The sequence below is a fragment of the Thyridium curvatum genome (assembly GCF_004353045.1).
Source record: "Thyridium curvatum strain D216 chromosome Unknown NODE_49_length_306705_cov_73.659816, whole genome shotgun sequence".
In the NCBI taxonomy this organism is placed as follows: Eukaryota; Fungi; Ascomycota; class Sordariomycetes; order Thyridiales; family Thyridiaceae; genus Thyridium; species Thyridium curvatum.
In genome coordinates, this window is record NW_022156804.1 from 206,617 (window position 1) to 232,546 (window position 25,930).

The window sequence follows — 25,930 nt, forward strand, 5'->3', positions numbered from 1 at the left end:
AAGAGCCTTGCATTATCCCTCTTCTTCTCCGGGCTTTTCATGTTCTTCGAGGCAGCTCCAAGAACTCTTTTGCTCGCAGCTGAGATCGATTTTCTTCCTTCATCAAATTGCAGACCCCAAGCAACCTCCCCCGACGATATCGACCAACAAGAGCTACACCACCTCGCCGTTCAACATGCCTCCCCCGAACGAGCGTACGATCCTCATCGTCCCTGACAGGCCCGAGTACGGCGCCTTGGAGCTTGAAACCCCCGGTACCAAGGCGTACACCCCGCGGCTGCTCCGTCTCTACGACTGGTTCGTCCTCGGCTTCTCCAACAAGTACGCCTGGAAGTGTCCCACCCATGAGCACTTGCTCCCTCTCTGGGTCAAGAACTTCACCGAGAATCACCTCGACCTCGGTGTCGGCACCGGATACTTCCCCGACAACGGCTACTTCCAGGACCCGTGCCCCTTCAACGAGCCCCGCGAGCTGACCCTGGTCGACTTGAACATGTACTGCCTCCAGATGGCGCGTAGCCGCGTTAAGATCAACCACCCCAACGTGGAGGTCCACATCGTCCAGACCACCGCCACCCGATACCTGCCCGCCCCGAGAGCCTCTGCTAGATACAGCTCCATCTCGATCTTCTACCTCCTGCACTGCCTTCCCGGCCCCATCGAGAGGAAGGTGCACGTCTTCGACGTTGCCAGGCACCACCTATGCCCCACTAAGGGAGTGGCTATGGGCGCTACCATCCTCCCCAAGTACTGGGAGAAGAACGCGGACGGCGAGTACGTTCCGGTCAAGGGCAAGTGGCTCAACCCCATCGCTGCCGTCCTGATGCGCTTCTACAACTGGAACGGCACCTTCAACAACTGGGAAGACACTCCCGTCTTCTACGAGCGTGCGCTCAAGAGCTACTTCGAGGTCGTCGAGACCCGCATTGTCGGACTCGTCTTCATCTTCGAGGCCCGCAAACCTCGCCATCGCCCTCTTCCACTTTAAGTACAACGGCTGGACAATGGATGAGAAGATGTTCTCCATCGTGACGTCCTATCCAATGGATAAGGGGTGATGAGATCGAACGCGTGGAACAGGATGAAAGAGAAAGGAGGATAAGGTTGATACACACTACCTATCTGGGGGCTTGTTCGTGTGACTGTGGCTTTACAGCAAAGCAAGTCTGGTGCGGACATGTGTGTGACAAATCGGCCGTTCTCACGACTTTGACTATTGAGAGAATTAGAATTCTCTGTTGAGGAGACAGAATGAATCAAATCAGAAATAACCAAACCGCGTACGTGCCCAAAACATGGATTTTACCCAGTTAGTTCAGTGTGCTTCTGGAGCAGCAAATTGTTTTGCGGTTCCAAGCCAATGGATCTAAGATAACGCGACTCCTTCTCGAAATCATGCATGGTCTTTGGCTTTGGGAGAATAGTTGCCCTCAATGGTATGCTATTATTTCTGTGAACCCCGCTAGGTCAAACTTCGATGGGGCTTTGAACAGACTTCGGGCTTCAGTTAGCAATTGACATCAATCACGACGTCTGATTCGACGTTGGCTACGCATATTGAATACGAACTGCAAATCCTCCGGTTCATGTGCAACCATGTTGGGCTTGAATGTGAGATTTTGTATCTATCAGAGTTCAATATTGTAGGCAAATCAGAGTGTAAATCCCAGCACCACAACAATGTGCAATAGATATTATTCAAGTAAATCATCTCAGACCACTCAACCATCAACCAGATAGCGCCATCGTCAATTCCGACCTAGTCACCCCAGAAGTATGCCAGTGACAAGCATGAAAAGAAGCCCTAGTTGCGACGTTGATACCCTGACTTTCCCGCTAGAGTTCTTGGGATAACAAGTTCCCAGGTTTTGGAGCCTTGTCGAACGATCAGTACGCATTTGGAGGCATTGTTGGATGGTCCAGAAGGTGAAGGCAGACTTGTCCTCCTTCTTTATGACTTCTGCCCCGTAGTTCGTGACGTTACAGCTGTACCAACAGTTGCGGTGTGGGATTGAAAGAAGGGTGTCGTCTTGAACAATGACGGGGTCGCTTCCACAACAGATCTTCAGAGCCTCGATTGTTGTGTCGGTGTAATTGCCACCCTCGTCAGGTAGGTAGGGGGCGTAGCAGGTAATGAATTCGTCCCGAGGGTCGACATCGGAAGGATCCAGCCGGAGACGCAGGCTTGTCCTGTAGACAGCAGGGCAGGTTGCATTGGATACGTTCATGGCGTAGTTTCGTTTCTCGATCGTCTTCGTAGTACCGGCCTGACGCTTGGTCTTGCTGCAGTATCGATTGTTGACCTGTGCGTGCGCCCGTGGCCTGTGGGTGTCCGTGTGTACGTTGCAAAACGACCCAGAGGAGACGGAACTTGCGAGTGGAAGTTAAACAAAACCATTGATCAAGGGCACTTCATACCGCTGAATGAACAGAGAGCTTGAGGGGCTGGTGGCCGGGCGTCTTGGGTCAAATATACCGCCCTCACACTCACACGCGCGCAGAGAAGGCTACAAAGGCCGTGTCGTGTGGGCCAATGGCCGGCTGAACCATACCATCGGGAGTACCTGACGAGTAGCAAGAATTCAACAAGCGGGAGATGGGGCCATTTCCGGAGATTAGGCACCGGGTAATATTAGCCCTTGAGGATTCAGCACCCAACAGCTTGAAATGACGTCGTTGAAAGAGGCGTCGCAGCATGAAATGCTGCAACCAAGTTGTCATGGCTGGCTTTACTTGACCATCGGCCGATCGCATTGGGTCGAGTACGAGGTTCCGGGGGCATTGCGATACGACCAACACATGCTCAATGACGAAACTTGGACAGGGCAGAGTGGCTCTCTATCTCGCTTTGCATTTACACCCGAGTAATAATTTCTGTCAGACATGCTGTTGGCAAGGTAAGACAGCATTTCAAAGCCAGTCATGTTGCAACGCCGTACCATGTTTGCTATGCCTAGTTCACACAACCCATTCATCAGGATGGATAAGCTGTTCCAGCACTACCATAGCAAGAGCCAAGTCTACAGTTCATTCTGCTGCTCACTTGAAGGGAATCAAACACACATGGATCCCTCAGAGGACACCCAAGATTGGTCTCTGCCTCTTTTGCACTGGTATAATCTGTCTTCGATTGCTTCGCACAATTCCCTGGAACTACATAGTAGACGGCTGAGATGGCCGCCTGGAGCTACGGACAACACCTTCTGAAGATGTGCCGTTCTGTTTACAACACTGGAATGATCTCAGTTTCTTCATCGGCCCATCCTGGAAAATCAGGGTAGGCAAAAGTCTTTGGCACAAGAGCCTTCATACCGCCCCTAACCCCGTACATGGAGAATGTCAGGTTGTTCACCACATGATATCCGCTATCCACGCCACAATCCTTCACAATCTGGTCAATGCCTCGACGAGTCTCATCCGCCGTGATGGTGCGGTTGCGTGCGGCACCGTTGCAAACACCGACAACGGTAGTATTCAACAGTTTGTAGTAGCAGTAGTTGGTGGTGATGTAGCGGCCCTCCGAAGGGATTAGCTTTTCAACCACAAAGTTGGCCGCTTGCACAGCATCCCCTGGCACAAATCTGTAGAATTAGGAAATTATTTTAGCAAACTGTATGAATCAGAGAGGGAGAGTGGAGGACGCGCTTCCTGGACCTCGAGACTTACCCCGAGTCCTCAACAGCACAGGATGAGTAACGTTCAGGATCCGGGTCCGTCGTCCCTCTAGGAACATGGCCCTGAAGAGACGAAGCCGTCACAGCAGTGAAGAGAAGGATAAGGCCACAAGGGAAGGAACGCATGGTTACAAGGGACGGAGCTGTAATGAAGAGTGCGAAGGGCAGGTGAGTGCTTGGTTTGGCTGAGAGCTAGCTGAAGCACACTGATCAGTCGATATGGAAGTTGCAGAAGGTATCAAACGTGTGATGCAGTAGGAATGAGTTGTCTACTTCATCGTTTTCAAACCAAGTGTCCGCGGGTGACGGGGGTGGACTCTTTTATGGACTCAATCCGTTTCCGTGCTTCAAGCCTCCCAAGCTGCCAAAGTCGAAGTGCCTCTCACCCAGCAGACTCGGTATCAGATATCGGACAATTGACACGACCTCTTACTCACGAAACTCCATTATCAGGTCAATCTTGTCGCTTTTGTCAAGCATAGCACTAACATGAAAGACCATCTCTGGGGTTTGAACAAGCGAAGCATTTAACCGCAAGCCAAGCACCCACAATGCAACGTTGGGGAAATGAGGTTGGGTGTTGGTGGAACAGTTTGTTGTTCTCTCCGGTAGTGTGTGCCTTGCAATAAATTATCAAGCGGCTTAATTTCGTGGTTGTTGGTTCTGAAGCAGCTCCAAGCCATGCAGGAAAGCATTGGTCATCGACAGCGGTTGTAAGTGAATTGAAAATCCAGATCACCCACACAGAAGTCGATTCCAGTTATTTTGACATAACCAACAACTGTTTTGCATAGATACATTCGTGCAACCTCACAGGGCTCCATCTTCAACTCTCAGGACCAAGATAGAAGGTGCCATTACTGGTGCAATTAGGCGGGTATGTGCCGCTTGTTGGAAGCAGTCTCAAGCTATCAAACTTGAAAGTGATGACGCAAAGGATCTTTGCGAGATTGGAGTCCGGTGCAAACCATACGCTGAGAACTCCTGAAGGCTCAAAATCTTGATCTCATGATCGGAATTCAACGGTCGAGACCAGGAAGCAGTAGTAAACCTGCTAGCCAACAGCCTCGCGTGGTAATTTATCCTGATGGCCGCGATGCATGCTTGAACTGATTGCGTCTGCCGGCATGGCTTCTTCGTATCCTATTGATCAATGCACAATATAGGTGGAAGAGACCAAGGCACAATTCCTGTTTTGTCTTTGACATTTAGGCGAGAATCTCAATCAATAGCAGTATAGTTGGGATCATGAGAACTCCTGGATTCGATCCAACAGCCTCATCCCTGTGTGCAGAATGCTAGCCTGTGGCAAACCAACAGCCATCGACATGAGCCAATGCGCTTCGAGACTTCTATTCCTAACTCGTTAGTAATATCGAGAATGGGGCGGTTCAACGGGCCACACGAACTAGCGTTTCTGTTCTCGGCTTCAACAGACATGACATCCATGGCTACCACTTCATGGTTGGGGATATGCGTTTAGGGAGAAATAGAGTGAAACATCGCACCGGAGAGCATAGGAGAGGTCCTAAAGGCCTGTGCCTACATCTCAGGACATATAAACCCCCTTCATGTTCTCTGGCAGCACCTGCCCCTAACCTCAGAACGTCCACAGTCAGACAACCACTTCCGACTTGACAAGATCAACCCCCCCTCACACATAACTGCTTTCCCTATCTATTCCTGTATTTCCACACCCCTTCAATCACAGTCATAATGCCTTTTCACAAGTCTGGGCTCGTCTTCCTTGCCGTTACCTGTTTCGGCCACGTCGCTTTGGGCGACGGTCCTCCTCCTCGTTGGGAAAACCCTGAGGGTGGCAACATGATCCTAATGACTAGCAAGGAGCGTATCTCTTGGGGCGACCAAAACCCCGGCGATGTCATTCTCAACCATCTGCACGACATGTGCGTCCAGGGCCATTGCTCGACTGATCCCCTCACAATCAATACTCAGGTAGTCATCAAGGGGAAAAACGTCAGAAAAAACCTGGTGGTCGAGGTCAAGCAGTCAACGATTCCACTACACGGTCCCGGAACGCCTGGGCCTCTTCTCGCCGCTCTCGAAGGCGTCTTGCGCGATCCACAGTGGGCTACCGTCGAGACAGTGCACTGGGATCAACAGTCGCAGATGTCCAGCTGCCCCAACCCCATGAATAACAATTGTGCCAGTAAATTGCCCCCGCTATGATCTCTTCGTCTTGTTACACTTTTCACGATCATGGTCATAGACTCTACTGACATGTCTCCTTTGCCCTAGTTCCCGTTGGGGATTACGGCGACATACCCCAATACAACGCTCCGCACGAGATTGGTCTGACGTACGCTGTGGAGAAGGCGGATGAGTTTGCCGATGTGCTTCTAAGCATCAAGACGGTGGATGAGAACGGGTCAGCATGGGATTGCCAGAAGCTCTTCGATACTGCTGGGGCCATCGCTGGGATGATGAAGGGGGTTCCTGGGGCTGGCTTTACTCTTGGCTCTCTGCTTTGCGGGATATTTGCATCGAAGCCGTGATTTCTTGTTCTATGCTATTGTAGAGCAAACCTTTGCCATTCGAGTGATGCAAGAAATCAACGGTACCAAGCATCCTTCAGATATCCTAGCAATACGGAGTAAATAGTTAGTTGAGGTCCGGAATACAGTCTGTGCTACATCTTTTAGGGGACGCAATCTATTCAATACTAGCTTGCTGCTCGGTCAACCTGTTAGGTACAGGCTCACTTACACTAGACATTGGACACAGTTGGAGAGACCCAATGAACCCGCTGCCCGGTTCCAGAGAGACCATGGCGATTCCCCGTAATAAGGACACAATTGTTACTGTGAATTAATCACCCAGCCCCCAAATTGCAAGGCCTTCAAGCCTGACTTGCCGTCTCCGACGTCGGACCGGACTTTTTTTCACCTCTGCACCACGGTTCAGCCTGGGGCCGGTGAGTCAACTGGTCCGGAAGTCTGTTTGCGCGTGTTTGCGAGGCTGTATGCGCGAGATAAACCCGGACACAACCTGGTTGTTGTTATGAACGGCTCTGGAGCTCGTTTCTGGCTGTGTACAAAACAAGGCCTGTCCTGCCCCTGCTATCTCGACTTCGTCCTTAACACTCATGCCTTGCCATATTAAAACTTGCAACGGTGAATTTGTCTCTCTTCAAGATCTTTTCATCCACCCAAGTATCCTATTCGCGAACCGCTCTTCTCCCGCTTCAATACTAAAGTCAGGTCTCTCATCATTCGTTACCCTCTCACCACCCTCCGAAGCTGAGAGCTAGGTGAACCGGAAACGATGGCTGAACCCCAACCCGACAAGCAACCTGTCACCATCGATCAACCCATCCAGCCTCAGGACGGGCAAACGTTCCTATGGCCCTTCCACGATCTGGCCAATGAATCTGATCAGTCGGAAGACAGTGACAAGCCACGCGTAGAGCACATCGAGGATGCGGCCGAGCCGAGACAGTTCCAGTGCCAGCTTTGCGAAACGGTCCTCCGTGGTACGGCATGGCGCCAGGAAGACTCCCCATGGGTTCGTGCTGCTTCCCTTCCTCCCCTACGTACGTCCCACCCCTCAAGGGTCTAACAAGGCGGCTTCGCGGCCCACGCAGTATCTCTGCGACAAATGCTTCGAGCCCGAGAAGGGCATCGGGGGCTTCCAAAAGGCCATGTTCCACGCCTGCGGAGAGTGTCGAGCGCCGCCGCGCGGTAGCATGCTGCTGGCCAAGTGCGGTGAGTGTATTAGTCTTGCTATTCCCAGCTGCGTCTTGCGCGCAAGTCCGGGCTTTCCTTGAGGACTGACTCTCTCCGGTACGCTAGGGACAATGTACCACTATCATTGCTACCGGCATGTGATCCTCAATGACATGAATTTCATGATCGGGGACTGCCTGTGCCACAATGGACCCTCTCAGCAGGGCCACAGTTTGACGCGTATTGAACCCAGTCCAGTCAGCCGCTCAGAATTCCCCAAGGTCTTCCTTGAATTCTGCAAGAGGCAGAAATCACAGCAAGCAGGGTCAAGCTTTCTGTGATGGAGCACTTGCGGAAAAGTGAAAGGAGCCAAGACAGGGTGTCCGCGAGTTGGACCTGGTCTTTTGCTTTTTAACCACAGATCTAGTTGATATGCTGCTATCAAGTAGGAGAACTTCGGATTGGACAAACGCCGGCCGTGGCTTCTCAGCCAGGCATTCAATGTATGTTTGTACAGAGCAAGGCATTCCTGTTCAGTCAGATTTGGGAGTTCTGCGCAGTGCGGTGGAGCTGCTCAATATGTTGAACGAGGGAACCAAAAGATTTCCCCCTGGGTGTTGATCTTCTCAGCAGCATTGAGAAGTTGGTGGATGGATGCCTGTCTATGAGAGATTGTGTTGGGAACTGAGTTGAAGAACTGTATCATATCAACGGAGGCAAGTGTGAGGATTGTCGTTTCGTTTGGAGGAGAGGTTGCTGATGGAGAAAATTGTGAGAGAAACAGCCACCTCCGCCTTTGTCTAGCTAGTTGTAGATTCTGATGTCTGGTTATAGAAACGTGCAACGACTACGGCACTGAAACACAAAGCCATACCGTGCATTGAGGATCCATGTGGAGTTTGAATAGATAGTGTGGGATGTACTCGGTATCTAGAACGACAGGATGGGACTCCTCGAAGTAATCGATCAATTCTTTTATTACTCTACTAACTCTACTAATCCGCTGGATTTCCTTCCCTCGTGCCCTTCTCGCTAAGACCTCCGTGCTCCAAAAGCAAACGAGATATTAAACAGAGAAAGATAAAGACAGCGGCCCTTGTGATAAAAATCGCCCATTCAACCGCTGTCAAGCCTCACAAGCCTCAGCACCTCATGCTTCGTCACAAACACCCTGTCATGATGAGCAGCACTACCACCCCCGCTCTCAACCGCCTCAGCTCCTCTCACCGGAGCCGTCGAGCCGCCGACTCCCTCGAGCGAGTCGATCAGGTCGCGCACTTTCGCGCCCTCCCACTCCGCCATGCTGTTGGTCCAGAACACGCGCTTGACGCCGGCGGCGTGCATGTACGAGAGGCAGCGGTAGCACGGCCGAGACTCGGCAACGGGATAAGGAGCGGTGATGCCCTCGTCGGATGAGGACCCGGCATCGGCAGCGGCGGTCTCGATGCGGCTCTCCTTGGTGACGAGCTCGTCGTGCAGCGACCTCGTTGAGCACGTCGACACGGACGAGAGGGTGGGCGATGGCGGAGCTCTTGGCGGTGACTTGTCATCGGGCGCGGTAGCCGTAGCTATGGGAGAAGCCGATGAAGTGCAGCAAGTAGTGGTCCGTCCGAGGCGGAGGACGTAGAGGTCTGCGCCGACGAGCCGGGGATGCTTCATGCGGTCTCGGACGCCGTAGCTGGATCGCTGGGCCGCTGTCGGCACGAGCTTGTACTCTATCCGTGGTAGATCCGCGTCCCGGGCCTTGGTCTTGCTCTGTATCGAATGTCAGCTCTTGAAATCTAGTGGAGGGTGTAGCGAGAAGTGCCATGAACATACCTTGCCGCGAGACATCGACGAAGATCTAGACGCTCCCTCCGTCGCCGAGCAGGAACCTCGACGGCATGTATCTGCCGCATCGGTCGCGAGCGGAGAGCTAGTAGTAGAGATCTGTGCCTTTGCATGCTGCTGCCCCCCCTTACTCTTCTTCAGATTCTTCTTCTTCTCGTTCCGATTCTGTTTCTGGTTCCGACCCGTCGCATCCAGATGCAGCGGCTTCAAAACGCCACTCGTGTACCTGAGCCAGGCCGGCGGTTCCTCGTCGTTGTCGTTGTAGTCCTCGTTGGCCACCGCCACATTGTTGTTGTGGTTGCTCCTCCTCCTCCTCTTGCCGTTGAACCCCCTGCCCCAGCGCCGCGGCGCGGCACACGCGCTCGACGTAGCTCTGCACGGCGCCGGCCCGGCGCCTGCGTTTCGACTTAGTATCGGCCGGCAGGTCGGCGGCGCGTTTGATCGACGACGGGCCGGCGGCGCCCAGCGCCGAGTCGACGGCCATCATCTCGGCGTGCAGGCTGAGCGGGGCGTCGTTGCGGGCGGCGCGAGCGGACCCGTGGGCGGCGGCGGCGTGCGAGTTGTGCCCGCGGCCGATGACCTTGCCGCCCTTGACGACGACGCAGCCGTGTCGGAAGCGCAGGGGCGAGAGGGCGGCCTGCTCAATGCAGAGGGCGAGGTACTGATTGGACTTGGCGCTGGACTTCATGGTGTTTTTGCGCGGTGCTGTGGTGACTCGAGGTTTCTTTTCGGTTTCTTTGTGACCGGAAGGTTTGTCTGTGAGTTTTCGGTTTGGTATGGCGAGGTTGCCGGGAGCCTGGAGATCAAACTGATGATGTGATAAGAATGGATTGTTCTTCACGACGAGCTTGTGCGGTTCAAGTTTCTCGGTTTGCTTGGAGCGTGGTTTGGAATAAGAGCTGAATCTTGATGACTGACTGGTGTGTGAAGTCGAATGGAAGAATCACTGACCAGTAGAGAATGCCCTATTTGGTTCCTTGTGACGGTGGTTAGGTGGTGTGGGGGCGGGGCCAGTTCACATGTGACGGAGTGCTCGGCCGATCTAGTCACACCCCGAATCACCAAGCCAGGCAAGCAGGCGAATAGAACGCCATATCATTCGCATCAGTGACACACTCATGCTCATCATGCTGGACAATTCCCATTTTTATTCTCAATCCTCATTATACTCCTGTAATGCTTCAAGTACAGCTAACTATAGGTACATTCCATTTCCAAACCAAAAAAGGCCATGCATGCGGCTTTGCCTCAGCCTAGCACAGTACTCCTCGTCTCATAATCCCCTTAACGTTTGCAGCATACATCACCTCTCCTCATAGAACAATGCCCAGCTCCCCCCTGTCGATCACATCCTCCTCGAGGTTAGGGTAGTACGGCACCATCGCGTCCGCGCCCTGCACGTAGGCGTCGTTGTAGAGCCTCCAGTACGGCGTGCGCACCTTTCGCGCAGGGTGGAAGAGGCCGGCCCAGACGTAGTTCATCACCAGCCCGGGGCCGACGGCCATGCGCACCGCCTCGATAGCCTCGACGATGCGGTCGATGACGTGCGGGCTGGTCTCGAACAGGTTGGGGTAGAGCAGGTTGAGCAGGTGGACCATGGCGTCCTCGCAGCCTAGGCCGACCACGCCAAGCGCGATATGCTTGACGACGGACGCCGCCGTCTGCCGGTGGACCTGGTCGCGGTCGATGAGGGCATCCTCGAGCAGCGGCGTGACGGCGTAGACGTAGTCCTTGGCCATCTCGCCAATGTACTCGAACAGGAAGGACAGGGACTTCAGGACGCCATTTTGGACGTTGAGCTCCGGGACGCGGTATTCGTTCATCAGAGCCGGCAGCACTGTGAAAGGCGCACAGGTCTCGGCGACGATGCCAATAGCAACGGCCGTGTTGACACGCGACTGGCGCTCTTGCACCCTCAAGTTGTTGAGTAGCGTCGCGAGGACATCCTGGGGCCCGATGGCCTTGGCGATGAAACCAAACGTGTTGTTGGCGGCACGGCGGATGCCCTTCTTGTGCGCCTTGAGCATGTCGAGCAGCTCGAAACAGATGCGCATCCATTCTCGCGCGTTGACGCTCTCTGGCCCGCGGTCGGCGATACGGCCGACAAGATCAATCGTGTTTTCCTGCACCTTCTCGTGTCGGTTGCGCAGGATGGGCGTCAACCTCGGCAGAAGGTCCTTGATGGGCGGCTGCATCTGGCTGATGCCGACCACGGTGACGATGGAGCGCAGTGCGCCCAGGATGGACCCCAGAACCTCGGGGTACTCCTCGCCGAGGTACTCGTAGAGAACCACACCAAGCTTGCCCATGAGCGCGTCCTCTCCACACTGCTGCATGACCATGGCGATGCGGGAGATGAGATCGGCCGCCTGCTGTCGGACGGTGGCCGACTTGTTGTTGAGGCGCCAGAGGACCGTGCTGACGATCTGAGGCACGTAGCTCTTGCACCTGGTCCCGAGTGCGTTGACGACCGAGCCGAAGCCGTTGAGCAGGATGATGTCCTCGACACTCTGCTCTTGGAATGCGTACAGGATGCCATCGATGAGGCGTTCCTCTAGCCGCTGATCAATGTCCGCCGCACCCAGCGACGCAACAATCTTCTCCACCGTCTCCACCGTCATCTTGCGGTAGGCCTCGCTCTCGTCTTTCAGGTTGGCCACGATCCTCTCCAGGATCTCGCTGACGCCGACCTTCTGGCCAATGTCGACAGTGGTCTCGACGACCTGTCGGTAGTTGCGCTTGTCCAGGGCCATCCGCCTAACCCAGAAGCACTTGAAGAACTCGTCCAAGACGTGCTCCTTGAGATAGCCCGCGGTGACGCCCTCCGTGCCCGCACACTGCGACACTACCTTCAGCACAACCTTCTTCATCTCCTCGTCGGGTGACGAGAACTCCCGGAGCAGGATCTCCATGATCTGGCTCGTGTAGTAGTTGGCATATTCCTCGTCCATCAGCGGGATGATGAAGCCGACAGCCTTGAGGAAGCCAGCCAGGCCCTTGCCCCTTTGCTTGCGGGCGCCGGTCCAGAGAGGATTGAGGATATCATCAAAACTCTCGATACCATAAGGGTTCGCAGCTTCCGCAAGTGCGGCGATCGCCAGGGATGTGACAGTTCGGACCTTGGTCTGCTCGTCGTTCAGGTTGGGACCAATGCAGTCTACCAATCGCTTGAGATGCGGAAGGACTGCGCATCCCATCAAGATGGGAATCTGCTGCACGATCTTGACACCGGTGTGGCGTGCCTGCCACGACTTTTTGCTTCGGCACACGGCTTGCAAGAAGGGGAGAAGGGCGGGGATGCCGAGCGCCGACGCGACGACGGCAAAGGCTCGGGCGGTGGTGTTTCGCACGTACTCATCCACGTGGTCAATATCGGGCCGCATAGTACTGATCATAGTGGCGAGACCAGCGGCCTTGCTGAGGTTGGAAATGATCTCCCGACCCTCGACGCGGGCATAGTAGTCTTGGTCAATGAGCAGCGGCTCAATAACGACCAGGATCTTGTGCACGTATGGCCGAACCATATCGTCGAGCTTGTACAGAATGCGGTCGATAACCTTGACCAGCAGATGCCGCTCCTGGTCTTCGAGTGTCTTCTCCATCAGCAACGGGAGGATTTGGTTGAAGAGCGCGCCGGCACCAAAGTTGCGTGCGTTGTCAGTGAGCTGACGGAGCGCAGTCTTCCTCATGGGTGGCGTTCCGTTCTTGACCTTGAGGAGAAGCCTCATGATCTTCCTCTCCTTCAACTCTTCCACGCTCAGGCTGTCTTCTGTGCTGCCATCGGTGAGCTTGCCGAAGTAGGTCATGTCCTCGGGCTTGAAGAACTGTAGGTCACCAATGCCTGGGATCTCCTTGGGCATCTGCTGGCTGGTCATACGGGAGCTGTTGGGGTCCTGCATCGTGAAACCACTCGTAGGTACCGGCGTCTGCATGATCTTGTGTGCAGGAGCCCGCACGGGCTCGTACCCCGGAGGCGGGTCGAGGACCTTGTAGCCATCGTCGGGACCAGGGAGCATAAGGTCCAGCTCCTCATCGCTCAGGGGCATGTTGCGGGCGTTCAGGTCGTTACCGAAAGCAGGCGCCGCCGCGGTGGGTGCCATCTGAGATGGGTGCATGGGCGTCGCGAGCCCCTGTCCGCCGACAGGAGTGGAGGCTACGGGCGCCTGGTCCCAGCGTGAGCGTTTCTTGGGAGCTTCGTCGCCGGCACTGCCTGGAGGAGCAGGTGCTTGGTCCCACCGGGATCGCTTCTTTTCGGGCTGTGGTGTCTCCTCCTTAGCGTCTGTAGTCGCGACATCCCACCTCTTTCTGCGCTTCCGCCCAGCGGAGACGGCTTCGGTGGAGCCAGCATCGTCGTTCTCCTTGTCTCCGTCCTTGAGCGTAGCCTGATATTCAACGACATCACCGTTGGCTGGCTGCTCCTTCCGCTTGGCCTCAATCGCCCGTTGGATCCTCTCCTCCTCACGTTCCAGCTCCCGCCTGTCCATGATGTCCTTGTAGCTCTCGCCGTCGGCAGCACCTGCTTGGCGATTCTCTGCAAAAGCGTCGGCCCGTGTCGGTGTCAGGACGCGGTCGAAGCGCCTCTTCTGGTAGTCCGTCTCCCGGTCGGTGATCCTGTTGCTGCGCTCGCCGCGGCCAGCCAGAATGTCATCCTCCTCGACGCCGTCTCCTCGCGCGAATTCGTCAATCTGGGCGCGCGTGGCGGTATACTGGCCGACAAGCCGCCGCGAGCTGTCGGCGCCATCCATGTCCTCGTCATCATCCCCCTCGACCATGGGGAGCGACGTGTGGTAGCCGGAGAACTTGTCGCCGGCATCGCGGTCGTAGAGATCCGTGTCGTAGGCTTCGCTCAGCTTGGCCTTTGTCGACGAGTCAGCACGCTGGTTGCCAGGATCAAAGGTGCGGGAGCCTTTCTTGGCCGCCGCTGCAGCGTTGCGCTCCTGCTGCAGCTTCTTGATCTGCTCGAAATCGGCGTCCGACATGATTGCGGAGTGATTCGGCTACATCAATAGTCAATTTGTCATGTGGAAGCACCCTCCGTTTGATGGACACGCCGTTGCGTGCGAAGCTTGATGATTCACGGGGTTTGCATGGATGGATGGATGGTTGTTGAAATTATTTTCGCCGCAAGGTCGCGAGGCTGGAAAAAGCTGCCTCTGTACTACTGCACGTCCTGCTGCGCTGCCTGTTAGCATGCTTTTTGCCCCACTTGCCTAAACACCCTCACCAAACTGGACTCACTGATTTATTAATCCACCATCGCGGGCCGGCAAGCTCTTGATACGTGTATTTCATCCAGTTGTCCTTGCAGCACCGCAGTATTGTGGTTGATCCTGATCATTGAAATCTATTGTCCCGAGACACAAGCACCTCTGAAAAGTGATACCGCAATACCTCAAGCTTCAGACATCTATCTGCAAATGTGCGCTATTGTCACGGCTGGAAGCCCTTGGTTCCTCTTTTCGGACCAGATATGATGGCTACCTATGAGAAACAACACCCAAGGTAGCCTTGGACAAAGACTGCCTTTACTGGCGACTCTCTGTTTCGTGTAATCATGCAGCTGCTTCTTATATTTTCCTGCGCTTACTCCTCCTCACGGTGTTTACCACCGTCAAACGCGTACCAGTGTCGTCGTCTTCCACTTTTGTGATGACTGTCTTCCTCTTCTTGGACTCGACTACCGCATCTGTCACCCTAGTCTCCTCTTTTATCTCTACGGCTGGTCCCTCCTCTGCTTTCGCCACCAGGCGGTCAGAGAAAGCCTTGAGATTCGCCGTGAACAGTACGGACTGCGCCCAGCCGGCGTGCCTCCCCCAAAGCTGCCTGAAGTGGTCCCCGACCGAGTCGTACATGGCTTTGGAAAAGGTCTTTGTCTTGGCCTTGCCGAACTTGTAGTCCCTTACGGCAATCTGCCAGACGTGTGTGTCGACGGGAACGGCCTCGCCCCATCCGAGGCCCATCAGGCAAACACAGTCGGCGACCTTGGGCCCGACGCCGCTGAGCTGGAGCAGCTCTTCGTGTGCTTGTTTGTACGTGGCATCCGGGTTCTGCTTTGCATCGCCGGAACCAAGCGCCGGGCTGTCTGGGTTTCGCAGGCTCTGCAGCCAACCAGCCGGTCTATCCTTGGCAACAATCCGCGCCGTGTCCGCAATGTACTTGGCCCGGTACCCGAAACCGAGTTCTCGGAGGTGCGCCTCAACCTTGGATCCTGTCAAAGCCTCGGGCGTCGGAAAGTCGTGGAAGTCCTCGTCGCCAATCTTGCCTATGAACGGACCGTAGTGCAGGCATAGCTTGTGCACCATCTGCGAAATCCTCGAAATGTTGTTGTTGCTGCTGCAGATGAACGCAATCAGAGCCTCCCACGCATCCTGGTTCAGGATACGGATGCCGTTGAACTTGGGGGCCTTCTTCCTGAAGTTGGCATCGTCCCTCGACCACTGATCATACAGTGTGGGGAGGTCGAGCTGCAGATTAAAGTAGCTCTTTACAATGTCTTCGGTATCGTCAACCGGTGCATTGTCCCCAGGCTCTTCAGTCTGTGTCCGTATGAGGCTTCGCGAAGACCCTGCAGGCCACGCTGCCCGGTAGTACAGGCGAGTGGGATCCTGCTTGAGCGACAGTATCCTGCCTCGTAATGAACAGTGCCTATTCAAGGGATCAGAATCGAGTTGGAATGCCGGGCCGGACGACTTACCATTCATCATTGATCTGCTTCCACCTAAAAGACTGCCCACAGCGCAGAGCTGTATCGATACAGAGCTCTGCCAGGCCCAGCGGCAGCTTTCGCCACTCAGCAGCCATCAGTGGGATGGCAGAGGGAGAAAGCGTAGAATATCTAGATTTTTACAGTCGAGTCTCTCGTATCGACTGAAATCCACCAGTGCTCATATCTCACAGTTTTGATTCAAAGACGCCATCGAAACCAACTCTTGATCTAACTAAGGGATGCCTTGTCTGCTGCAGTACCAATTTGAGGGCACTGAAGGGAGCTGGCTCCAGCTCTTTTGCCACGCCCAGCTCTTGGATATTAGGTACCTAGTGGGTTTAGTGGGCCTCCTCTCGAACCGACCAGGGGTCTGCACGACGCTAGTCTGGGACCGGTTAGTGCCTAAACCTCCCCAAGCTCCAGCCTCGCGCAGATTTTGGCCAGTCCATCTCTCTCTCCAACCTCAGCCTTCAGTGGTTGATTACAATCACGCTCTGTGAACCCGTCAATATCGCTTTCTCCATCATTTTATATTACCAAAAATGAACGGGGATAGCTACTCTTCCCGAGGTGAGCCACTGCCTTCTGCCTGTTGCGATTTCTCAAAGTCGCACCCAATTGTACTGACACGAATTATTAGACGGTGGTCGCCACGGCGGCTCCTCGCGCGACTATCAGGTTTGTCATCCCCATCACACGCCCAACCCATCTCATGCAGCCCCGGCTGACATGCCATTTTAGGGCTCGCGAGGCGATCGTGAGGACCGACGAGACCGCGACCGGGGCGACCGGGGCGACCGGCCTCGACGTCGCTCGCGCTCTCCCGAGTATCGCGGGTCTCGGGGCTCACGCCGTGACGGCGGAGGTGGAGGTGGAGGCGGAGGCGGAGGCGAAGTCGACACGTACTCTTCGAGCCGCAGCCACAGAGACCGCGAACGCGAGGACCGCTACTCGGGCCGTGGTTCGGACCGACGGGATAGGGAACCCTGGGACCGAGACCGCGGCGGACGGCGTGACGCGCGCCGTGACGACGACGACAGACGAGGCGGCTACCGGGAGGACGACCGACGAGGTGGGCGTAGGGATAACAGGGATAGAGATCATGACAGGGAGCGCGAGAGGCGACGCAGCGCCTCCCCTCCGCCCAAGAAGCGCGAGCCGACCCCCGACCTGACCGATGTGGTCCCCATTCTCGAGCGGAAGAGGAGGTTGACGCAGTGGGACATCAAGCCGCCCGGTTACGAGAATGTGACCGCTGAGCAGGCCAAGCTCTCGGGCATGTTCTCGCTGCCCGGCGCCCCCCGCCAGCAGGCCATGGATCCTACTAAGCTCCAGGCCTTTATGAACAACGCGCCAGGCACCACCGTCAACAGCGCCGCTCTCAAGCCTGGCAACTCGCGGCAAGCGAAGCGGCTCCTCGTCTCGAACCTCCCGCCCTCGGCAACCGAGGACAGCCTCATGTCATTCTTGAACCTGCAGCTTGGCGGGCTCAATATGGTTGAGAGCACCGACCCCGTCGTCATGTGCCAGATCTCCGGCGACAAGTCGTTCGCGCTCGTTGAGTTTAGGAGCTCATCTGACGCTACCGTCGCTCTTGCCTTTGATGGTATCACGATGGAGGCAGACGACAGTGCCAACGGTACGGCGGAGGGGGCCGGCGCCGGTCTTGTCATTCGGCGACCCAAAGACTATATCGTTCCCGCCGTTGCCGACGAGAGTGGCTACGAGCCAGGAGTCGTCTCCAGCGTGGTGCTCGATACTCCTAATAAGATTAGCATTTCAAGCATTCCGCCATTCCTGACGGAAGAGCAGGTCACTGAGCTGCTGGTGTCGTTTGGCGAGCTAAAGGCTTTCTCCCTCGCCAAAGACCGGAGCACGGAAGAATCTCGGGTAAGTTCACTGTCATGACTTTTCGTTGACTAGGTGCAGGCTGCTGACAAAGTGCACAGGGAGTTGCATTCTGCGAATACGTAGACCCGGCGTCGACAGATATCGCGATACAGGGACTCAACGGCATGGAGATTGGTGACAGGAGACTCAAAGTGAAGAAGGCCAGCATCGGTATCACACAGGTGGCGGGTGTTGAGATGGGCGTCAATGCCATGTCCATGCTTGCCGGCACCACCTCTACGGATTCTGAGCTTAGCCGCGTGCTCCAGCTGCTGAACATGGTCACGGCCGACGAGCTGATGGACAATGACGAGTATGAAGGTAAGCAACACCAAAGATTTGTTCTATGCCTTTTGGATGGCTTCTGACGGGTTCCATATAGAAATTTGCGACGACGTCAGAGAAGAGTGCTCCAAGTTCGGTACGATACTGGAGCTGAAGGTCCCGAGGCCCGTCGGAGGCAGCCGACAATCTGCTGGTGTTGGTAAGATCTTTGTTAAGTTTGACACCACCGATGCGTGTACCAAGGCCCTGAGAGCTCTGGCCGGACGCAAATTCGCCGACAGAACCGTCGTGGCGACATATTTCCCCGAGGTAAGCTATTCGCGTATCCTCCACTACCCCCGTCTGACGAATGCTAATCCGACAACCTCTTGTCCAGGAGAACTTCGAGGTCGGAGCTTGGTAGGCAACCGTTGTGTGGAGGAGCGATACTGGGCATGTCAATTTCTTCTAGCAAAACAAGAGATGGTTACGAGTCGTCAAAATGGTTCCTGCTTGGTTGATAGTAAAAACCAATCGATGGCTGCGCTTCGCTGCCGCAAGCTGGCCGAGCATCGGCCGTCGAGCAGGCACGGTTTCCAGAGTTTGGCGGTGGTAATTTTGTACAACATCACACGAGGGCAGAAACAGGCAGTGAGTCTCATGAGCAAGAATGAAGAAACCACATGGAATTCAAAGACAGTTGTAGTATTCTGATATGCTAAGGAGGTCCGACTGGCACAAGGGCAGGCTTTGGGTTAACCTTCTGATCCGTATGTTAGCTTTCCATATTCTTACAAATACTGAGAAATGCCAGAAGGATCAATTGTGGTAGGAGAGTGTCAGAAGTCCAGTTCAATCATTGAGTTCAAAGAACTCTAGCATAAGAGGTACCAGAATAAGTAAAAAGAGGTTGTTGATCATCACGTACAACTCCATGGGTGCAGAACGATGGAAAGGGTGAGCTTACCGACAAATGGAATGACCGATCTAGCCAGCTAGATGTAATGTGAGTCAGTAATGGCACGGCCGATGGACTAGGTCAACGCCGACGGCCGTCGAGCTTGTCTTTGCAGATGAAGTGCAAGACAAGGAGAGCATACTGGGAAGATACGAGAATTGATGGTAGAAGTATGGGCTCGCAATAAAATTTCAAGCAAATTCAAGGATGGAGCGGCTTATCGGATGTGGAACCTTTTGGATGATAATGACGATCTTAGTCAGCACTCTGATATCACGTGAAGCTTTCCCAGAAACAAAGGAAGGGCTTGAGCGCGATGGGCCAATAAGAAGCGTGACCCTAATTAAGCGAAAATTTTCCAGCCCACCACGAATTGGAAATTTCGCACGCCGCCAGCTCTTTTGTGTGTGATAGTGAAGCCCGACTCCGAAACTTCTCCCCATCACCACCACCAAGTTCAACATTTGCGACAGCATCACCACCAGCCGCAAACATGGGTCGTCTTCACAGCAAGGGAAAGGGCATTTCTGCCTCCGCCATCCCCTACTCTCGCAACGCCCCCTCGTGGCTCAAGACCACCCCCGAGCAGGTCGTCGACCAGATCTGCAAGCTCGCCAAGAAGGGTGCCACTCCCTCTCAGATCGGTGTTGTCCTGCGTGACTCCCACGGCATTGCCCAGGTCAAGATTGTCACTGGTATGTGTTGGAAGGCTCTGTTTTGGTGTCGCATTGCGAGCGATGCCGGGTTTGACAAGCTTGTTTTGCTGACTATGGGTGCGCGATACAGGTAACAAGATTCTGCGAATCCTGAAGTCCAATGGTACGGGTTGAAATTCCTGCTTTGCGATGATCGAACAATCCTTTTCCCTCCGAGCCACCAAACGATACCATTTGCGTGCGCTTCGTCATAATGGCGTTCGACGCCGGAATATGTCCACACATCAACATTTGCCTCTGTTTGGTCAAAGACTGACAGAGAGATTTTAACAGGCCTTGCCCCCGAGCTCCCGGAGGACCTGTACATGCTGATCAAGAAGGTGAGCTATTGCTGGCAATGGAAAACGTCTATGTGTGTGCATTATCGCTAACAATGTTACCAGGCTGTCGCTGTCCGCAAGCACCTTGAGCGCAACCGCAAGGACAAGGACTCCAAGTTCCGCCTCATTCTCATCGAGTCCCGCATCCACCGTCTGTCCCGCTACTACAAGACCGTCGGTGTTCTCCCCCCCACCTGGAAGTACGAGAGCGCCACCGCCAGCACCATTGTCGCATAAGCGTGCGTGGTCTGGTTGCTGCGAAGCATGTTTTGGGCTTGGACTGCATGGCATTGAGCCGGGGGAAAATAACTGGTCGATGTCAAGTCACGGCGTTGGGGACAGGAAATTTGCATTTAGACAACCCAAGGCCCGACCGGGGTCGTCCATGGTAGTTAACGTCAAATCTGTCAAAAGAACGATGAATTCGTGCCGTCCCTAAACACAAGTGGTATCTTGAGGAAAGAAAACAGTGGACCGTTATATAATGCCGACAGAACGCCCCATGACTTTTCGTAGCTACTTTTAATCGGCATACCCTTGCCGAGCTTTCCCTTCCGTAAGAACCAACACTCCTCCAGGTTGACCATAATCCGAATGGCTGCTGTTCAACTTGTTCCCTCGAGTTCCTTGGAACGCTGAATCAGATACTCTCCAAGGACGCGAAGAGGATCTTGAGGCCTGGCCAAACGCGTCAGAATTCCGAGCAATACTCCCCATCCTGCTCAGACAAGGTCACTTACTGGTCTTTGGCAATGAGCTTCATGCCCTCCAGCAGAGGTCCAGTGACCTTGGTATTGATGTACTGCCGGACGGGTGCGCCGTGCGCCGGCGCCTCGGCAGGCATGGTGAAGCCGGGCTCGGGCGGGTGTGCCGACGCGGCTCTCGAGCCCGTGCCGCCGCCGGGCTGCTCGCTGTTGGCTGTGTTGCGCATCGGCGTGCTTGTCCGCGCTGGCAGCGGTGAGGGTGCGGACGAGTTTGCTAGGCCGCCTGGTGCTGGGGACTGCGGACCAGTCGAGACGAATGTTAGCTGAGGATGCTTTGAGGTGAGGGGTGGTTGCTGAGGTTTTGGCGGAGATGGGTAGATGGTGGTGGCGTTGCGGTGGAAGAGAAGCCTGGAGGGGAGAGGGAAGGGGCGAGAGTGTGTGGGAGAAAGCAAGCCTGGGCCAGGTTTGCTTTCAACTCATACTGATGCTGAAGTGATTGTGAGGGAGGGAGGTTCGATGGGTGGGAACCCTCAAACATCAAACCGAAAACACAGTGAAGGCGCGAGACAGATCGACTTACCGCAGCCGATTCCGCCGCGTCCACCATCGTGACGTCCGCAGAGACACTTCCATCTGCCGCCTCGCCGGCCGCAGCCCCGAGTGGTGATGACATGGCAGCCGCCGCGGTGCCAGCGAGACCTACGGAGGCAGCGCCGAGGGTCGCCTGGCTGCCATTCCTCTCGGCCATCTCCTCCGCGTTCGCGGCCGCAGAGCTGGGCGTCGGCTCCGCCTGCTCGGGTGTCTGGATCGCCATCTATGCCGTCGTCACACGGTGGATGGGAGTTCAATTGGGCGCTATGCTGAACGTTTGCGCGCGACTGGACCGAATGGACATTCGGTGTTGCCCAGTCCCAGATTGAAGCTTCCGCAAGCTCTGTGGTGGACTTGCTGCGGACGTCTCCCCCGCTAAAATCCACTAAAGGCGGGAGCCGCGAAGTCCCGTGATAACGCGTCAGAGACCGGGAAAGGCCTACATGGACTGGCGCGTCACTGCGAGTCCTTTCATCTGCGGCCACACGAGACTGGACATTCTTTCCACCTCTTTTCGATGAGACCTCAGCGCCATCTTCACCGGTGCGTATCTTGCGTGTGTAATGGAGCGATCTGGCAGTAGGCCTCGGTCAGCGCCAGGGCAGAGAACACCGCTAGCAGACGTGTCCAACACGAGAAATCCCATGGAGGGGCGGCCGCACAAGAGGTTGAAGACGGAAGATGGCATTCAAAGCCCAAGAACGGAGGAGTCCGCGCCTTCGTCCGGAGATGAGGGCGATTTCAAGGCCGCGGACGGGCGGCCGGTCCGGTCCAAGAGAAACGACCCGGAAAAGTTTGCGTCCGGAGACGACAGCATGTTGAGCCTCGGTGGCGACGATGAACACCAGACGGCCTTTGAGACATCACTGCCACCGGTGCGCACCGACAAAGAGGCGATTGAAGAGTACGAGATGATGAGGGCTTCGCAGGCGAGTGCCACAGAGGACGACGACGCTTCGCGCCTCGATTCGAGGAAGTGGGTGCGGGGCAAGAGCTCGATCTACGTCGATGCCTTCAACCTTGCGCTCGACACTGTCCTCGAGGATGAGGCGCACTTGTTTGACGAAAAGGAAAAGCGCGTATTCGAAGAGTGGAGAGCGTTGGATTATGAGGCCCAGTATCTGTGAGTGTATCATCACAGCCTCTTACCAGTCCAGTGACATTTGCTAACCTGACAGTTATGTCCGATTGTTCCTGCGGAAGACGTCTGCATGGCATCGGTCCGAGAAGTTGGGGTACTATTCTGACATATCTAGTCCTGAAGAGGCTATATTCTCCCTCCAGAAACGGCGGGAGCTGCCAGACACCGTGTCAGATGTCGAGTCGAGCGAGGATACCCTTGCCGGTGTGTCTCTGCAAGACTGGCACTTGGGCGACTCTTTTACCTTTGCGGACTCATCTGAAGATCATATCACTACGGTAGAGGAGGCCGTCAGTCTTCTAAGTCTAGACGAGCTTAAAGTGGTGGCAAAGGATGCCAGGGTGCAGGGAAAGAACAAGGCCGAGCTGCAGCGGGCTCTCGTCAAGATGAGCTCGCAACAAGCAGGTCTCCTATCTCTGGGCCTGCGTCGATCAAGCACGGTCGACTCGACAAATTCGAGAGGAACCCGCGACGAAGGCGACACGCCGGAACCAACTACCGGGCAGGACTCGAACCGCAGGTTTCATTTTCTGCAGAAGATCATAGCTATCACAGGACCCTGCATCCGCATCTCGCCCTCCGTCTTCAAGCTCTTTGAGCGCGTGCACCTAGTCTTTTACCGGTCGACCGAATGGACCGAAAAGTCCCTGACGACCATCATCCTGGCCAAGATCTCGCGCCGGAACTTCCCCGAGTACATTGTGTGCCGCTCCTCGAACATCTTCCTGTCGCGGAAGCACCTGCTGGACTTTGAGCAGGCAATGAGGATGGAGTTCGAGGTCGACCAGATCCTAGAGTTCAACGGGCCGCCGGGCGAGGCTGGCTTCCGACGCATCCTCGAGATCTTCGACAGCCTCGCCTCGCGGTGGCGCGCCCTGCTCAGAGAGGAGGAGCGCAAGGAGCGGCAGGTCTACGAGTTCAACGAGGGCGGCTATCTACGACGCTTCAACGCCGCGCACTCGTACACGCGGATCGCGCACAAGGCGGCGTACGTCCTCGGCCGGCTGCACGAGTACCAGCGCGAGCACGCGCTCCTGTCGGAGCTCCTCGACCAGAGGCTCTTCCAGATGGCCCGCCGGGGCTCGTGGTACCAGCGCAAGGCCCTCCTCGAGGAGCACTACATGTACGACGCGGACCCGAGCCCCGGGTACGCCGACCCGGAGCAGCAGAAGAAGCACTGGCGGCGCATCGCCGTGCGGACGTGCGAGCAGGCACTCGAGGACCGCGACTGCCACCTTATATATCATTACGACCTGCAGCGGCGGCTCGTCAAGCTCGAGCGGCGGCTCAGGATCCCGCGCCGCCTGCAGCACGACTTTGGGCACGTCACACTGCGCAAGCCCGAGGAGCACACGGTCGAGGGCATCCAGATCAAGCGCGAGGACGAGCCCGCCGCCGCCGCCGCCGCTGGCAAGCTCGGCCGCGGGCCCTCGACCAAGACGGTCTGGGTCGACGAGGCCGAAGGCGGCGGCGAGTGCTCGGTCGAGGCCATGTGCCTCAGCCACTACCGCGGCCGGGGGTGGAAGGGCTACCACGCCGAGGGCGGCATCATCCGCACGCTCTTCGCGCTGCTCTTCTACGACGTGCTCTTCGTCTACGTGCCCAACGTCTTCCAGACGGCGTACCAGACGTGCCCGCTCGACCTGCGCACCGACGCCTTCTACCCGACGCGCGCCAGCGAGGCCAACCGCCGCCTCGTCGAGATCTCCAACGGGGCGGCCCCGGACATCGTGAGGCGCGTGTACGCCGAGCACTGCGAGCGCAGGACCTGCGTCGCCGGCCTGAGCTGGGACTTTGAGCTCGAGGACCTGGCCGAGCTGGCGGGGGCGTTCAGGGGCGAGGCGCTGGCCGCGGTGTGCAAGGTCATGGCGCAGGAGTACGGGCAGCGGGGCGGCGGGATCCCGGACCTCGTGCTGTGGCGGACGACGCTCGAGGACGGGGACGGGGTGGGTGAGGGCGACGAGCAGCACCAGTCGTCGTCGTCGTCGTCGTCGTCGTCGTCGTCACGTGGCCAGTGCATGTTCGCCGAGGTCAAGAGCGCCAACGACCGGCTGAGCGACACGCAGAGGCTGTGGATACACGTGCTGACCGGGGCCGGGGTGAGGGTCGCGCTGTGCAATGCCGTTGCCAAGGAGGTCAGGGTCCTGGACTAGCACTTACGGGGTAGAGACAGACATGTGTGCTGGTTTCAGGATCCTGGCTGCAGGTTCGGTTCGTTCGTGGGTGTTTCCCTCGAGGAGCCCGACCCCCTTTCTCCACGGTAGGCGGTGCCACGGAGGAGATAGGTAGGGAGTTGAGAAACAAAAATAAACACTGTGAAACGAGAAGCTACGTTCTCTACTGTGAAACATGTTGGGCGTTCCTGCACGTTCTGGGGTATGCCGGTGGGACACCTTGTGCGTCGTTGTTTCAGAGTTGGGGTTGTTCTGGGTGTAGACCGCGGGTGCTCTCCCATTCGCAAGGCACACACACCTGAGGGCAGGTTTCGGAACTTGTTGTTTCGAGGTGTGAGCGTACTCACACAACTTCACCCAGGACTTCTCGCTGGGCTCGCATGGCAAAGAATATTCAAGAAGCTTGCCTCGACACTCGTTCCGTATCCCGTTTTGAGAACGCCTACCAAGGAAAGCTGCCAGTTGGTACGGCAAATGTCCCAGGGGACCAGGTGTTTCCGAGCAAAAGAGGGAGCCTGTAAGTGGCCAGGAGGAACAAGCGCAGGAAACTTTCTAGAAGATGTGTATTTTTAGCACACCTCGTTTGCTGAACGACCATTGTCCCCCGCGTCGTAATCTCCCATGCCAAAACATCATCTGGCTCATTTCCCCCAATCGACACTTTCGTCCCGCAGTAAGTCGGAACGAGCGATGGTGTCTGTTAATTTTCCCCTTCTTTTTTTTTTTGCCCGTGTAGATGAAGTCACAATCTCGGGAACAGATTGCAAAAAGTGACAACTCACGCAACGCAAATCACACACGCACGCACGCACGCACGCACGCACGTACAGGAAAAGAGGCCCGCTCCGTCCCTCCTCCTCCATCCTCCTTACTTTTCTGCACGTCACACCCGGCATCATCACCGCCCGCGCGGGCACAAACACAGCGACATGGAACGGGAGCCGTTTAGGGCCCACGACCATATCCTGTCCCCTCTCTCCCGTACCATCCATCAGAAGAGGCGGCCAGAACTAAACACCAGACGCTGCTCCATCGAGGGCTCTCCCCATCCGCATTTTCCTCTCCCCACCCTCATACAAACCGGGCGTAAGTCCCACGTACCACCACACCACACATCAAAAAGACCCTAACCTACCAATGTACTTCGCATCGTATGCACCGCATAGTATCGCAGCAAATCACCTGCCCACAGCTCCCTGCCCGCCATCGCTGCCACACCCTCTTTCTTTTCCCTCCTTTTTCCCCTTCTCCGTTCTTCTCCTTCTCCTCCTCCCAC

General features: G+C 55.9%; 8 protein-coding genes across 8 annotated transcripts; 5 read left to right on the plus strand and 3 right to left on the minus strand.

The window, feature by feature from the left end:
* Nucleotides 1-175: 175 nt before the first annotated feature.
* E0L32_007876 (uncharacterized protein) lies at nt 176-988 on the plus strand (the record flags this gene model as incomplete). Its single annotated transcript, XM_031142668.1, has 1 exon — nt 176-988. The coding sequence occupies one exon, from the start codon at nt 176-178 to the stop codon at nt 986-988; it is 813 nt and encodes a 270-aa protein (XP_030993168.1).
* A 775-nt stretch (nt 989-1,763) lies between these two features.
* Nucleotides 1,764-3,800, minus strand: E0L32_007877 (uncharacterized protein; the record flags this gene model as incomplete). The annotated part of the gene is made up of 3 exons (XM_031142669.1): nt 1,764-2,322; nt 3,228-3,581; nt 3,667-3,800. 3 exons carry the CDS (start codon nt 3,798-3,800, stop codon nt 1,764-1,766), a joined length of 1,047 nt encoding a protein of 348 aa, XP_030993169.1.
* A 1,590-nt stretch (nt 3,801-5,390) lies between these two features.
* Nucleotides 5,391-6,190, plus strand: E0L32_007878 (uncharacterized protein; the record flags this gene model as incomplete). Its single annotated transcript, XM_031142670.1, has 2 exons — nt 5,391-5,844; nt 5,934-6,190. The coding sequence occupies 2 exons, from the start codon at nt 5,391-5,393 to the stop codon at nt 6,188-6,190; spliced, it is 711 nt and encodes a 236-aa protein (XP_030993170.1).
* A 769-nt stretch (nt 6,191-6,959) lies between these two features.
* E0L32_007879 (uncharacterized protein) lies at nt 6,960-7,461 on the plus strand (the record flags this gene model as incomplete). Its single annotated transcript, XM_031142671.1, has 2 exons — nt 6,960-7,199; nt 7,258-7,461. 2 exons carry the CDS (start codon nt 6,960-6,962, stop codon nt 7,459-7,461), a joined length of 444 nt encoding a protein of 147 aa, XP_030993171.1.
* Nucleotides 7,462-8,476: 1,015 nt separating this feature from the next.
* On the minus strand, nt 8,477-15,991 carry E0L32_007880 (uncharacterized protein; the record flags this gene model as incomplete). The annotated part of the gene is made up of 6 exons (XM_031142672.1): nt 8,477-9,115; nt 9,179-9,275; nt 9,322-9,998; nt 10,540-14,187; nt 14,797-15,835; nt 15,885-15,991. 6 exons carry the CDS (start codon nt 15,989-15,991, stop codon nt 8,477-8,479), a joined length of 6,207 nt encoding a protein of 2,068 aa, XP_030993172.1.
* Nucleotides 15,992-16,438: 447 nt separating this feature from the next.
* Nucleotides 16,439-20,281, plus strand: E0L32_007881 (uncharacterized protein; the record flags this gene model as incomplete). The annotated part of the gene is made up of 9 exons (XM_031142673.1): nt 16,439-16,466; nt 16,537-16,574; nt 16,638-17,786; nt 17,846-18,107; nt 18,169-18,380; nt 18,995-19,056; nt 19,423-19,703; nt 19,998-20,044; nt 20,108-20,281. 9 exons carry the CDS (start codon nt 16,439-16,441, stop codon nt 20,279-20,281), a joined length of 2,253 nt encoding a protein of 750 aa, XP_030993173.1.
* Nucleotides 20,282-20,649: 368 nt separating this feature from the next.
* E0L32_007882 (uncharacterized protein) lies at nt 20,650-21,562 on the minus strand (the record flags this gene model as incomplete). Its single annotated transcript, XM_031142674.1, has 3 exons — nt 20,650-20,722; nt 20,785-21,044; nt 21,329-21,562. The coding sequence occupies 3 exons, from the start codon at nt 21,560-21,562 to the stop codon at nt 20,650-20,652; spliced, it is 567 nt and encodes a 188-aa protein (XP_030993174.1).
* Nucleotides 21,563-21,983: 421 nt separating this feature from the next.
* Nucleotides 21,984-24,633, plus strand: E0L32_007883 (uncharacterized protein; the record flags this gene model as incomplete). The annotated part of the gene is made up of 2 exons (XM_031142677.1): nt 21,984-22,462; nt 22,518-24,633. 2 exons carry the CDS (start codon nt 21,984-21,986, stop codon nt 24,631-24,633), a joined length of 2,595 nt encoding a protein of 864 aa, XP_030993175.1.
* Nucleotides 24,634-25,930: the final 1,297 nt, after the last annotated feature.